The 15211-nt window shown below is 52.0% G+C and overlaps 1 protein-coding gene and 1 long non-coding RNA gene across 4 annotated transcripts in view; one reads left to right on the top strand and one right to left on the bottom strand.

Moving 5' to 3' along the window:
• PSD4 (pleckstrin and Sec7 domain containing 4) overlaps positions 1-15211 on the top strand; it is a 44284-nt gene that overhangs the window by 10204 nt on the left and 18869 nt on the right. The window contains exons 2-3 of one of the 3 annotated variants that reach the window (XM_055400945.2): positions 5546-5663; positions 6417-6487. In XM_055400945.2, the coding sequence (XP_055256920.2) occupies positions 5649-5663; positions 6417-6487 (86 nt within the window). In that variant the 5' untranslated portion in view covers positions 5546-5648. Of the gene's footprint in view, positions 1-5545; positions 5664-6354; positions 6488-8559; positions 8609-15211 lie in introns of those variants that run through there. The other 2 variants (XM_055400949.2, XM_088841376.1) reach the window with 2 other exon arrangements.
• Positions 6407-7567, bottom strand: LOC148776161 (uncharacterized). The gene is made up of 3 exons (XR_016038582.1): positions 7460-7567; positions 6708-6767; positions 6407-6502 (listed from the first exon to the last, which is right to left on the bottom strand). It is a non-coding gene; the product is annotated as an uncharacterized LOC148776161 (long non-coding RNA).

Genomic DNA, 15211 nt, shown 5'->3' with positions numbered 1-15211 from the left:
CATATTTATTTTTGTTTTTGTTCCATTACTAAGTCGTGTCCAACTTTGCAACCTCATGGACTGCAGCATGCCAGGCTTCCCTGTCCTTTACCACCTCCAAGAGTTTGCTCAAACTCATGTTCGTTGAGTTGGTGATGCCATCCAACCGTCTCATCCTCTTGTCGCCCTCTTCTCCTCCTGCCTTCAACCTTTCCCAGCATCAGGGTCTTTTCAAATGAGTCAGTTCTTCTCATCAGGTGGCCAAAGTATTCTAGCTTCGGCTTCAGCATCAGTCCTTTGCAATGAATATTCAGGGTTGATTTCCTTTAGGATTGACCAGTTTGTTCACCTGGCTGTCCAAGGGACTCTCAAGAGTCTTCTCCAGCACCACAGTTTTAAAGCATCAGCACTCAGCCTTCTTTTGGTTCAACTCTCACTTCCATACATGACTACTGGAAATACCATAGCTTTGACTGTACTGTACTGTATTATTTTTTAATTTGAACCTACCACTCAGCATGTGGGATTTTAGCGCTCTGACTGGGAATCAAACCCTCACCCCCTGCATTAAAAAAAGCAGAGTCTTAACCACTGGACCACCAGGGAAGTCCATCCCTATTTATTTTTAACAGTAGTTACACACACACCCCCCCATAAAGAGCTTAAAATCCACACACACACACACACCCATAAAGAGCTTAAAATACACACACACACACACACACACACACACACATATCCCCATACCCATAAAGAGCTTAAAATCCATACACACACACACACACCCATAAAGAGCTTAAAATCCTGTATATTGTTACCACACAGATTGCCACTATCAACCAGAGTTTTGGTATTTCATTGCCTAGGTACATATATTTTTTAAAAATGAGACTGTGCCAAATATATAATCAAGTTCCTTACTTAATAATATGCTGTGAGAATCTTTCCACTTCATGAAATGCTCTTCAAAAGTAAGATAGTTAAATGTGCCAAGATTCACTCTGTGGTTGTCCCATAATTTATCTGTTTCCTGATTATGGATGTTGAAGTTGTGAGCATTTTTGCTTTTATAGTATCGTGTTGTTCAGTCGCTAAGTTGTTTTGGATTTGTTGTGACCCCTTGGGGCCGTAGCCCACTAGGTTCCTCTGTTCATGGGATTTTCCAGGCAAGAATACTAGAGTGGGTTGCTATTTCCTTCTCCAGAAGATCTTCCCAGATCAGGGATTGAACCTGTGTCTCCTGCATTGGCAGATGGATTCTTTACCACTGAGTCTATCTTAATGCATATGTATTTAGACAGATGTTTGTAAGCATCATCTGGGTACCAAGGGAGCTAGAGGACAGAGGTGAATACCTGTGGACCCCTACTTTCTGGTTACCTAAACAGACCTGTGACAAGTGGCTACCTGGAAAATGCTAATCTGAAAGCACGGGGCAGCACTAGGAGAGAGCAGCTGGGGCCGGACTCTCATGGAAGAAAAGGTCCAGGGATTGGTGGCCTGGACACCTGTCCCCAGGCCGGGAAGGGACACCTCACAAAGTTACTGTACCCAGCTCTCGATTGGGCAACCAAGTCCAGGATATAGAAGCTTGTCACTCATTTTTGTAATAATCACTTCCCCAGGAAATCAAGGGCAGCCTTGGCGTCCATGTGTGTAGGGCGGTTTTTGATGGTGTTACGACTGGCCTCTGCCCCCTGTCCTCATTGCCCTGCTCAGGGATACCTCTCTCTCGCAGTCTAAGACCACAGGTGTTAGGGAGGGACCCCGGGAACCCCATCCCTAGACCCCGTCATGGACTCGGTCCCTCTACCTGGACCTCCCTCCCAGGTCTCTGCTCCGATCCCCAGGGAACCCTTAGTCCATCTAAGCTGTCAGAGGATTGTTTAGGAAGACAGGCGTCCTCCTGTCTGTCTCCTTGAGGGCCCAGGCTTGTGAAGGTCTGAGGGCTAGGAGGGCAAAGGGCATTTTCTGGAGGAAGGAACATATGGTTGCCTCACTCCCAGGCCTCCTTGAAGAACAAAATCTCTACAGAGACAACAGGGACATGTGGCCCAAATGAGGTGCCTCTGGCCTCAGCTCTCCCTCTGCCTGGTAGCTAGTACCCCCAGAAGGATGGTAGTGAGCTCTATCAGCATCAGAGTTTTCCTAAGGTCTGCTTTGTTAAAAATGAATTCATGGCTTCCCTGGTGGCTTAATGGTAAAGAATCCACCTGCCAATGCAGGAGACATGGGTTTGATCTTTGATCTGGGAAGATCCCGCATGCCGCGGAGCAACTAAGCCTGTGTGCCACGACTATTGAGCCTGTGCTCTAGAGCCTGTGCTCTGCAACAAAAGAAGCCACCGCAATGAGAAGCCTGCCCACTGCACCTAGAAAGTAGGCCCTGCTCACGGCAACTAGAGAAAGCCCGTGCAGCAGCGAAGACCCAGCACAGCCAAAAACAAACAAGTAAAATTATTTTTTTTAAAGGTGAGTTCAAACTGGGCTCTCCATGGCCCTGCTTGCTTGGAGAGAAGCCTCGGTCCTTCATATGAGTGGTGTGTGGATGGCAGTAGGGTATAGCAGAAAATGAATTTGGTTTGGCAGTCCCGGGCTCAAGTTCAGCCGGAGTGGCTACTCTGACCCTCGGTCTCCTCATCTGTTCGGTGGTGTGGGGCTCATGACACCCCACCCCCACCCTAGACTCTAGAGTTTGGATATACTGGTTGTAAAGGGCCCGATGAATGTCAGCACCTAGGGGCCTGCTGTGAAAGGTTGTCAGAAGTCAGGTGTCCATTCCCTCTGTCCTGTCATGTTCTGCCTCTCAGGAGTGTGGGCTGTGTGCTGAAAGCCCCAGAGCTCCTCTCCTGGAAGGTGAGCTCCACTCCCCAACCTGCGCTCAGTCTGTGAGACGCCGCCTCCCCACCTGCACCCAGCAGCTTCCTCTGCGGGCAAACAGGAAGCCACTCACACTGGGGGAGGCAGGAAGGGGCTGCTTGCCCCTGGGCTGTGGTCAGGTCAGCAGATTGTGCATCTGCTGGGTCCAGGGGAGAGGGACTGTGGACTGGGGAGAGGGCATAAAAGATCAAAGCCCATCTCTGGCAGGGCTCTGGGGGCAGGAGTCAGTTTGCCTTCCCCTTCTCACCCTGAGCCACACGCCCTGTGAGCAGAAGGCCCTCCTTGGCTGTCCAGCTCTGTTCCTTGCATCTTGGGAAGGAGGTGAAAGTTCTAGGAGGTGGAACAGAGCTGATGGGTGCAGGAGTCTCTTCTTGGAGTTTGCTCTAAGCAGGAACCACCCCCTGGCCACATCCAAGAACCCCACCAAACACACACACCAAACACAAAGAAGACCCGCTGGGAGGAGAGGGAGAGGCAGACCCCATTTCCCACAGTGTTAGTTGATGTGATCGAGGGACAGAGGATGAGCAGCTTTGACTCCTTCATTCATCAGAAGGTCTTGGAGCAGTTAGGAGCCCGGCCCCCACCAGTTGCACAACCTTGGTGGTGATGGAGGCAAGTGAACCAGTCCTCGCCCTTGAGAAGTTCACAGTCAGGGGGATGGGTGGAGATTCAGAAATATGCAGAGGAGGCTGGTCACTGGCACCTCGCTTGACCAACAGCATCTCAGCCCAGCATGCTAAGGGGCCCGGGGATGGTGCAGAGCTGGGACTGGAGAGGGTGGACCCCGGTCCTTGGCTTCTGATCAGTCCTTACCTCCTGGTCGCCCCCATCCTGTCTTCACCCCCACCCCCAGCTTGTCTGTAACCTCCCTGTGGGCCTCATTCGAGGGTCACTTTGCTCCTTATCATCCTCCGCTTTCTAGCAGCGTTTGACACAACCGACCACTTCCTCCTTCTGAAGTTGTCTTTCTCCTCTCTTGTCTTTGGTGACAACACACCCTCTCATTCTCTCCTCCCTGACAGCCCCTGCTTGCTCTCCTCTGCAGGCGTCTCCTGGGGAGGCTCTGCCGACCCCTAGTAGGGGTGCCTTCCTGCTGGTCACACGCGTGCTCCTTTCTCCATCCCAGCCCCCCACCCATCCACTCTAGGTACCAGCCACTCCTGCTTGAGTATCTCACAGATATCTCAAGCCTAATATTTAAAGATTGAAACCCTTGATTTTCTACCCTGAGCCTCATCTCCCCAGTTCTTTCCCATTTCCACAAATATTACCACTCCTCGAAGTTGCTCAAGCTGGAATTCTAAAAGTCGCCCTTGAATTCTGTCTCTCACCACTCGAGTGGCAGATTCTACCAGGCATCCCTGATGTAGGTCCCACATCCTCTGTCTTCCTTCTGTGCCATTTCTGACCCCCTTCCAAGCCACCGTCCCGCCTCCCCTGGACTGTCACAGAGCCCTTCCCTGACCTCACTGAGCACTTCCACTGTCTATTTTCACAGCGCAAGGCGATCTGAAAAATAAATACACCTGTCACTTCCTTGCTTTACTCCTGGGGACCCTGTGGGATCCGGCCCATCCACTTCTCCCACCCTCCCACACTGTCTGGCTTTCTGTTCCCTTCACTCCTGGAGACCTTTCCAGTCTCCTTAAGAAACTAGACATGTAGTTTCAGCTTCCTATAATGCCCACCCCACGCTATCTCTTCACATCCTGGCTTCTGTTTATGGGGATATGATGCCCCTGGTCTCCCCTCGCAGTGAGCCCCCCACCCCCAATCACTTTCTTCTATCCCCACCTGTTCCCCTGCCAGCACTCCTCACAGTTTATAATCACATGTTGATTACTTTTTGTTTATTTTCTGTCACTAGATTGGAAGCTCCTGAGGTGAGAAGTCCTGTGTGTTTTTTTGTTTGTTTGTTTTTAATATTTATTGATTTGACTCTGCCAGTTCTTAGTTGTAGCACATGGGATCTTTTGAATTCTTAGTTGCGGCTTGTGGGATCTAGTTCCCTGACCAGGGATGAACCCAGACCACTTAATTGGGAACGTGGAGTTTTAGCCAGTGGACCACCAGGGAAACCCTGGGGACCCTGTGTTTTATTCCTGACCATCAGTGGCTTCTCACATTGAGACAGCATGGAGTCGGTGCTGGCCATATTCCAGACACCTCGTGAGATTGGAGACCTGAGGGTTGGCATTAGGATTGGCCTGAGGGAGGGTTGGCATTTAGGCCAAGGTGACTTCAGTTTCTGTCACCTGGCTGGGAATAAGAATCCCCCATACAGAGGAGAAGCAGCTTAGAGGAAGTAAGGAACCGGGTTTGCATTGCACTGAGCTTGAAATAAGCCTGTGTCTAGCATTGCAGTCCCAGAAACAGAACAGTGGAGGGTCCCCCCATCGAGATGTGTTTGGATATGTCAGTGTTATAACACTGCAGCTGATGAACTCTTATAGAAAGAGTGTTCCCTTCTTCTGCCTCCCCCTTTAATGATGACCTGGAGGCCCAAGTTTGAATTGGGATCCTCAGCCATCACTGTATATGGCAGCAGAGCCCACCCCCAGCCTTTAGCCCCTTCCCCGTCTCTTCCCTGCCCTGGCTTGATACGGCATGGGCATAGAGGGACGGGACCTGCCTCCAGGCCCAGGCCCTATTCACCTCTTGACTGTCTCTCCCTCTCCCTCCAGGTCTCGGGCTGCACAGAGCAGTGATGCAATGTCCACAGAGAGGGTAGAGACCCTGTGAGTCCAGCAAGCAGAGAATCCCAGATTCCAAGGTGCCCAGGGTGTGATGCAGAAAGGCCAGGTAGGCGTGTCCCTATGGACTCCTTGCTCTGTGTGTGTGTGTGTGGGGGGAGGGTGTTGGGGGGTGTAGCTGGAGCCACGCCCTCTGTGCTGTGGGCCAGGCTGGCGGAAGCCCTTGTGGGTCTTTTTAAAAAAAATTAATTGATTAGTTTATTTTTGGCTGCAGTGGGTATTGTTTCCCGAGGGCTTTCTCTAGTTGTGACTAGTGAGGGCTCCTCTCTCCTCATGGAGCCCGGGCTCGAGGAACGTGGGCTCAGTAGTTCTGGTGCACAGGCTTGAGGCACAGAGCTCCACGCATGTAGGATCTTCCCAGACCAGGGATCGAACTTGCATCTCCTGCATTGGCAGGCAGATCCTTTACCGCTGAGCCACCTGGGAAGCCCCTCAGTAAGACCTAGCCACACATAAATTGAGGGAAAAAGAAAAGCTGGCAGCCCAGGGCCCTCCTGAGTCCCACTGGGTGCGGTGCAAGGAACCTGGTGACAGCACCGCCAGGAGGAGGGCGGGGCGCTGCGTCTTCCTCTTTTTCTCTCCCAGGCCCTGACTCTGGGCTGCGTAGAGGGTGGGGGTCCCCAGGAGCAGGGGGCTGGCGGCCAGAGGCACTGAGCCTGGGAGTGGGGGCTCTCACATGGGGCAGGAAGTGTGAGGTGCAGAGCAGCTGGGGAGCCCCGGAGGCCTGAGGGGCGTAGGGAGGGTGAGGGTGGTGAGGGGAGCGGAAGTCGGAAGCGGCAGCCGCCACGTTCACCGTTCACAGGGCGGCCGGACGGGGCGGCAGGATCGCTCCAGGGGCACCAGGCCCACGCGTCCCTTCCCAGTCCTCTGGAGGTGAGCGAGGTGGGCCTGCGTGGGGTGGGGGCAGAGGGTGCAGGGAGTCGTGTGCGGACCCTAGTGGGGCAGGTGGGCAGGAAGGAGGGCCCTAAAGGCCTGTGCGCCTGCCCTGAGCCCGGCCCTGGGCCGCAGCCCCATCCTTCTCCTTCCTCCTCTCCATCAACCAGCCACCTCCAATGTAGCCCTTTCCCTGAATCCTGCTGTGGCTCCCACTTACCTCAGCCTCCCAGGGAGCCCCTTCCTGAATCTTCTGTGAGCTCTTCTGGGTCCCTGGTGCCTAGTGGGGATTAATGAGGCCAGAGGCCTCAAATGAGGCTCGACCCCCCGACCCTGGAGAGAAGGAAGCCATTTGGGCTGGGGCTTTGGGGTGCGGGCAGCTTTGGGTGTGGTCATTGTAGGAGCTCAGACTTGGGTCTCTCAGCCCCGCATTGCCTTCATGCCTCGGCAGCAAGGCTGGGTTAGGGGGAGGGGGCCCAACTTGCTGGCCTGCCCCGGCTGCACGAATTTAGGCTTATCACCCTGATGGTTGACAGGAACAAGCTCACTCTCAATGGCGTCCCTGTTTGGGACAATATCAAGCTTCCTAGTTCTTATCCTCAGCCACTGCCCCCTTATTCTAGGGCCCGAGATCCTACAGGCAGAGTCACTCTTCTCTGCTAAAAGCCTGGGAAGGGTGACCTGTCATCAGCTGATAATAAACACCCCAGAGGACTGTGGGGCCTCAGCCAGGAGGCCTGTCTCCCAGGCTTTAGGACATCACAGGGCTCCTTGCTCTACAGAAAAGGAACCACCCAGCCTGTGGATTGGAATCTGGGCTCAGGGCTTTTTGTTGTGGGAGGGGGAGATCCAGGAAGGCGTGAGGGAGGCCCAGGCTGGCCCTGAGGCCTTGTTGTCCTCCTGTGGGCAGTGGGTACCCTTTGGCCCTCTGACCCCCATCTCCTCTGCCCCTGGCTCAGCCTTTCTGCTCACCACTCTCTCTTCTCTGTCCTTTCCGTGCCTGCTTCTCAGCTGACCCATCTCAGGGTTCTCAGCGCCAATGGCGTGTGTGTGTTTCACGTTCTCTCTCGCTCTCTCTGCACATTTGCATGAAGCTGCCTTCCGTGTGGGCAGGATGTGGGGTGGCCCCTCATCATATGTCATGTACCTCGAGTGCCCTGGCCCCAGGTTCAGGAAGGGGTGTCTGTCCTGTGACCTCAGCCCGGGGACAGCATGAGTGGGAAGGGAGGGTAACTGCCCTCAGAGCAACACCCTTAACCTGGCTGCCACTCAGGGCTGCTGAAGGACAGGGCAGATCACCTCCTAAATCCCGGGATGGGCCAGAAGACTTTGGTTTTTGCATAGGAAGGAAACGTCGCCAGGGCAAAAGGAGGCAGCTTTCTGAGTTGGAAGCTTAAAAAGAGAGAGCGACACACACAGTCCAGACAGGACATTCAGAAACCGACTCCTCGGGTACAGAGGGAGCCCACCAGGCCAAGCCTGTGCTTTTATGGAGGGCTGTTTGTTTGCTTGTTTTCATGTATTTTTTTCTTCTCCAAATGGACCTGCAAAGCAGCCAGGTTAATCCAAGCTGGACATGGTATTTTTGAGCACCTCCCAAGGGCGGGCTCAGCGTTGACACTCAGACCCCCTCCCATTTTCCCTCTTTCTTTTTAAAAAGATTTTATTTGTTTATTCATTGATTTATTTTGGGCTGCACTGGGTCTTCATTGCTCCACAGGCTTTCTCTAGTTGCGGTGAGTGAGGGCCACTCTTCGTTGCAGGCTTCTCATTGTCGTGGCTTCTCTTGTTGCAGAGCATAGGCTCAAGAGTGTGTGGAGCGTGGGCTCAGGAGTTGCAGAGCATGGGCTCAGGAGTTGCGACTCTCAGGCTCTGGAGCACAGGCTCAGTAGTTGTGGTGCATGGGCTTAGTTGCTCTGTGGCACGTGGGATCTTCTGGGACCAGGGAACAAACTGGTGTCCCCTGCATTGCAAGGTGATTGTTATCCCCTGGACCACCAGGGAAGCCCCTGCTCTCATTTTCTAGCAAACTTCCTGAGAAGACTTATCCATCTTATTTCCTTCTTTCACAGGCAAGGAGCCAGGTGAAGTTTTGGACCAGAGTCACGTGGCTCATCAGTGGTAGGTAGGATTTGAGACTAGGCTGTGAGCCAGCAGGTTATGGCAAGTAGGGGCTGAATGTGTGACACTCTTGCTTTCCCATGTCCCCCTTGGACAGGCTTTCCCCTGGCCTCCGTGGCCTTCAACACCTCAGGGCACAGTCTCTGTGCCCAAGCAGGGGGTGGAAAGAGAACCCACTCTCAATAGGATGATCCAGGTGCCATCTGGGCTCCTGCCTTTCCCAAGATGGAAAAAACCTTGCCTTGAAGCTGGGGGGAGAGGTTAGGTGAGGGTAGAAGGGACTTAAGTCCCCTTGGTCTCCCAATTGTCAGGTTCTCTGTCCTTTACCTTCCATCAGCTAATACAGACTCAGCCCCAGCAGTGATCACTCAGCTCCGGACAGGAGCCCTGGGGGGCCGCCCAGTGGAGCACCCATTCTCTCCCATCCTCTGCTCCGTCCCCAGTCTTTCCCCTCACTGGCTTCTGGACTCAGAGCATTTTCTTGGATTCCAAAGAGCCACCCCACTTCTCCCAGAAGTATTCCTTAAGCTTCCTGACCCATTATGGTGCTTAGAGACATGAAGGGCTGCTCCTTTCAGCGGTGACGGAACCCAGCTAAGAGACCCGTGTTGGACACTTTCTCCCTCCTTTGTTCTGGTTAAGATACATGAGCGATTTTAAAAGAGGTAACATTAAATACCAAGGGTGGGGGAGGTAATAAACCAAGAAAATTTTAGATGCGTGAGACCTGGGCTCTGCTCCCCAATTCCTGGCCCACCTCTGCCTAAGAGGTGCCATCCTACCTCTAGGAAACAGAGACTGTGGTCTCCACCTTTGACCCTTGACTTTTCACCCTTGCTCAGTCAGGTTGCCGTCACCCAGGTGATTGGTGGGTCTGCCATGTTGGTCATAAGAAGTGACCTCAGCCCTCAGGTCATCCTGTCCCTTCATTCAGCAAGAAGCAATAGAAGCGGGGTCGGGGGTGTGCCGTGAGTGGGGAGAGGGAAGGAGGGTGGGAGAGAGAGACAGACTCAGTCAGCTTGCATTTCTAGTGAGGATCGTAGACAAGGTGGTTGACCGGGTCCTGAACTCTCGTCCTCTCTGTCCAACTTCCTCCTCGGAGCCAGGACCCAGATGGATGTTTTGGCTGCTGGACTGGCCTGGTGGGAACCACTTCTGGGAAAGCTCTGCCCTTAGGGCCCTGGGCTTCCTGGGAGTAAGGTGTGATTGGCTCATGGCCAGACTTGCCCTTAGGGGAACGTCTTCATGTCATAATGTTGCTAAATCTCCTTCTCCAAGCCTCAGTCTCCCCAGTCCTATAGTGAGGTTGTGAGGAGGGAGCTTTCTGAGAATCCATCCACCCATCCATTCATCCATCCATCCTTCCACCCCTCTATCCATTCATCCATCCATCCTTCCATCTATCCATCCATCTCTCCATCTTTCCTCTTATTTTCACAAACATTTCTGGAGTGTCACCTCTGAGTCAGGCAGGCCCTGCCCTGGACAGTGGGGGAAACAGGTGAATTCAGGTGACTCCACTTCAGAAGAAATTCATGCTTTGTTCAGTCCATGAATACCCAAAGGAATTGATTTATGGGTGGAAAGAAAGTGCCGCTAAAGGGAGCCGCAGACCTGAATCAGATCCCAGCTTTCCCACCCACCAGCCGAGCTACCCGGGCACATTTCTGAAGCTCTCTGAGCCTTGTTTTCTTATGAGTAGGAGGGCAGTGTTATCACTTGCCTCACCCATGGGGTGACTGGCAGGCCTGAGGTCTGGGCTGCAAAGCACAAGCTAGGTGAGTGACACCCTACTGAGCTGGGAGCTCTCAACATGAGTTAGAGTCCAGAGCTAAATTTAAATTTCAGAGCAATGAGTCAATTTTCAGTGTAAATAAGTTCCCAGTATTGGGCATCTTCTGTTGTGTATTTGCTAAATGTGGCAACTCTGCCTAGAGGTTGTGTGCGCCCATGTGGACCTGTCTGCCTGGAACCAGGACACCTGCCACCAGGCTCTGTAGCCCCAGGTGTCTCATGAGCGGTCCTGAGCTTCTCCAGTCCACACTAACCCTCAGCTTTCTAACCGCTGGAACTAGAGGATAATGCTGTGCCCCTCACACTTGGCAGCTGGAGTGGGTATACACAGTTCAATTCAGTTCTGCCACTCAGCATGTCTTACTCTTTGCGACCCCGTGGACAGCAGCACCCCAGGCCTCCCTGTCCATCACCAACTCCCAGAGTTTACTCAAACTTGTGTTTATTGAGTCAGTGATGCCATCCAACCATCTCATCCTCTCGTCCCCTTCTCCCACCTTCAATCTTTCCCAGCATCAGGGTCTTTTCAAATGAGTCAGTTCTTCACATCAGGTGGCCAGCGTATTGGAGTTTCAGCTTCAGCATCAGTCCTTCCAGTGAATATTCAGGGTTTATTTCCTTTAGGATTGACTGGTTTGATCTCCTTGCATTCCAAGGGACTCTCAAGAGTCTTCTCCAGCACCACAGTTCGAAGGCATCAATTCTTTGGTTCTCAGCCTTTTTTCTTGTCCAGCTCTCACGTCCATAAATGACTACTGGAAAAACTGTATTTTTGACTAGATGGACCTTTGTTGGGAAAGTAACGTATCTGCTTTTTTAATATGCTGTCTAGGTTGGTCATAGCTTTTCTTCCAAGGAGCAAGTGTCTTTTAATTTCATGGCTGCACTCACCATCTGCAGTGATTTTGGAGCCCCCCAAAATAAAGTCTGTCACTGTTTCCACTGTTTCCCTCTCTATTTGCCATTTAGTGATGGGACCAGATTCCATGATCTTAGTTTTCTGAATGTTGAGTTTTAAGCCAAATTTTCAGTCTCCTCTTTGACTTTCATCAAGAGGCTCACACAGTCGGTCACTAAAGTGATTAGGGATAGTATTTCCGTAGGAGATAGTGATAGCAAGAAACACAAAGAACCTCCTTCTGGGGAGGGGAGGCAAGTGAGAACCAGGTGGGTTGACACGCTAGAAATTACACGATGGAGTGAATGCTCTGAAATACGAGAGAGAAGGGGGTGGTGTGCAGGCATACCTCTCTCCCCACCATGTGCTGGATCTGTCTGTCTTCCCCTAGTCCCCACCCCACCTCCCTCAGGCCCTTCCGTCCCTTCAGGCCCCAGCAGTCTGTTCACTTTGGTCTCTGGAAAGCTGCTACAACTTCTCTGATTTTTCTTTCCCTTTGAATCCATGGAGGAAGACCCCATTTCTTCTGGGAAGGCCAGTCCAATCCTCATTTATGTCTAGCATGGTCATTGACATTTACCTGTATGTCTGCTTTGCTTCATATAAAGTTTATTTATAAGGGCTTCCCTGGTGGCTCAGTGGTAAAGAATCCGCCTGCAAATGCAAGAGATACCAAGATGCAAGTTCGATCCTTGGGTCAGGAAGATCTCCTGGAGTAGGAAATGGCAACCCACTCCAGAATTCTTGCCTGAGAAATCCCATGGAGAGAGGAGTCCACAGGCTTGCAAAGAGTAGGATACGACAGAGTGACTGAGCACTTTGGCAAAGAGGGACGTGTGGAACTCCTGTCTTATTAAAAATTGCAGGCACACTTTCCTCCAACCCCCTGCCTGTCATTTCCCATTCCCCTTATTGTCATTTGAACTTGGCTGTCAAGCAATTCACTAACAGGAGGGGAGTTGAAGTCATTTAGGCAGAATGCTGTGGTGCCCACAGGGATGTGCTCCTAAGTAGACAACACGTCAGATAGAACGTGTGGAGGAGTGAGGACTGGCGAGGGGCATCTCAGGAGGGGAGCCTGCTGGACACAAACAGACCAGGTCCTGGCAGGGAGGGATGATCAGGGGGTCTGAGAAGGCAGCTAGGGGTGCCCCAAGTTCAGGTGTCTGTGATGGAGGTGCTTCCCTGCACCTCTGCTCTCTGTCTCATAAATGGAGCTATTTCCTGAGTTTCCCATACCGTAAGGGCTGTTTCCCTGGTGGCTCAGACAGTAAAGAATTTCTCTGCAATGTGGGAGACCCAGGTTCGATCCCTGGGTCAAGAAGATCCCCTGGAAAAGGGAACGGCTATCCACTCCAATATTCTTGCCTGGAGAATTCCATGGATAGAGGAGCCTGGTGGGCTACAGTCCATGGAGCCGTGGGGTTGCAAAGAGTCAGACATGACTGAGCAACTAACAGTTTCAAGGGCTGTTTCCTTGAGAAGCCTGCAGAGAGATAGAGAGGGGGGGTGGTGTGTGTGTGTGTGTGTAGGTGTCTGACCTCTTTATTTATACCTGGTCATTCTCCAGGAAGACCTCAGGAGGGTGGTTTGGCTCCAGAGGGGTTGCCCAAATACAGATGGTGGGTCCTGACCTCACTCATTCTCTCCCTCTTGGAGATAGGATCATAGCAGGACTCTCACCAGAGAGGAGAAGAGTTGAAAATGGACAGCTGCTTGCAGGGAGCAAGGTAGCCAGGGATTGCCCATGAGGCCAACCGAGGACTTAGGGAGTGAACCGTATGAGTCCTCAGCCTTTAACCTGGGGAAGGGATGGGTGGAGAGGAAGATACTCAAATGATAAGTGAAAGTGTTCATCGGTCAGTCATGTCTGACTCTGTGACCCTATGAGCTGTAGCCCGCCAGGCTCTTCTGTCCATAGGATTCTCCAGGCAAGAATACTGGAGTGGGTTGCCATTCCCTTCTCCAGGGGATCTTCCCTACCCAGGAATCAAACCTGGGTCTCCTGAACTGCAGGCAGATTCTTTACCATCTGAGCTACCAGGAAAGACCCAGATGATGACTGAGGCTGAGCTAAAAGAGTTGGAGACCCATAGGAAGAGCAGATTTCAAATTGATTGGATCAGAGCATCAAATACAAGACTGAAAGTAAGAAGTGGCCTCAGCTCTTGGGAAGTTCCAGTCTACTGGGGAGGCCGGCTGAGAACTCAGTGGTAAATTGGCCCTTCCTGGGGCCTAAAGCTTCAGAATCCTGAGGCCACAGATCGGCAATTATAGATTCTTGCTGTGCTCACAGTGAGGGATGTGAGGGTTGGGACAGAGGGAGAAGTAAAAACCCAGAAAAGGATTCTGGTTTTGAGAGACTTTTTGGAGGATGCTCTCAAGGGGAATAAGAAACTGAAATTCACACTGGTCCTGTCTCGTTATTCTCTGGCACCTCCTGAAAGAAGGAACAGTACCCAGTTGTGCTGTGTTGGTGACCTTAAACAACAGGACCCCACCCAGCTTTGGTTCCCTGTCTCTAAGACTTCCCGCTTATTGAGTGTCTCCTGGTGGACCATGAAGTAAGTGGACAGTGGGTATTGAGAAATCTCACATGGTTGCAAATCAGGAGCAGGATATGTGTGTGTTTATTTGTGCCTTTGTTCCCCCCAGATATTTCAAAAAACAGCTTAATGTATACACAGTCCTCCAAGCAGACATATATGAGTGAGGAAAGTAAGGCAAAGGGAAAATGAAACTTGTGATGCGGTCTGGGGTGTATTTATTGCTCTATTTTTATTTATTTGACTGCACCAAGAAACGGAGAAGGCAATGGCAACCCACTCCAGTATTCTTACCTGGAGAATCCCAGGGACAGAGGAGCCTGATGGGCTGCCCTCTATGGGGTCGCACAGAGTTGGACACGACTGACACGACTTAGCAGCAGCAGCAGCAGCACCAAGAAATAGTTGCAGCAAGTGGGAGCTTTAGTTGCAGCTTGTGAACTCTTAGGTGCAGCAAGTGGGATATGGTTCCCTGACCAGGCATTGAACCCAGGCCCCCTGCATTGGGAGCACAGAGTCTTAGCCACTGGACCACCAGGAAAGTCCCCTGGGGTGCATTTAATACTGGAAATTCGGGCATAGGGGCTGCAGATTTAACCTACACTTCCTGAGGGCCAGTACTGGGAGGGAAATGGGTCCAGTTATGAGTCTCACAGTGTCCACAGGACCAGAACAGGCCTGTTGTTTTGAAGCAGTAGAGCCACTCCCAAAAGCTGTGTAACCTGGAGTCCACACGCAGGGGATGGAGATACATCTTCTAGAAAATTCCCCGTAAGAATCCTTGGCTGCATCCCTTGGCTGCAGCTCTGAACAGATGTGGTGGAGCCCCAGGGGAACATGGGTGGACATCCCCAGCTTTCTCCATCCCACCCCCCAGTCACCAAGAAGGCAGAGCTCTCCTCCCTCTGCAGCCCGGGTCTTCCCTGTGGGCTGAAGCCCACCCCCCTCCCTGCAGGAGCCCAGGCTGAGCTTAGCTGCTTCTCCTCTTCCTGGTTCCACCTAGGCCACACTGCATGGCTGTAACTGAGAACTGGCCGGTTCATTATTCCAAGGATGCAGGCCCCGAAGGCTGGAGCCTTGGGAAGTGGAAACAAGACTGGCCATAACCTTTCTTCCCTGGCTGCCTGCTTCTCTCTCGAGTCTGTTTCATTCCTCTAGTCCTTGACTATTTGGCTCCCACATACATTGGTTTCCGTGTCTTATTTCTTTTTGGTTTGCCTCTGCTTTCCTGCTAATTTCAGACATTTGTGACTTTTGTTCTTGCTCCCAACGTTGTCAGCCTCAACATGCTCCAATCCAGGTACCCCAAAGAAGGCTCTGGTATGCTCAGTTCATCTTTTTCAACTCAGCCACGGGAGCCACCTT

Source organism: Moschus berezovskii, chromosome 11 (genome assembly GCF_049115385.1).
Source record: "Moschus berezovskii isolate FMDL1 chromosome 11, NW_MosBer_1.0, whole genome shotgun sequence".
Taxonomy (NCBI): Eukaryota; Metazoa; Chordata; class Mammalia; order Artiodactyla; family Moschidae; genus Moschus; species Moschus berezovskii.
Note: the sequence above shows the minus strand (reverse complement) of the source record. Positions and strands in the feature narration are given on the sequence as shown.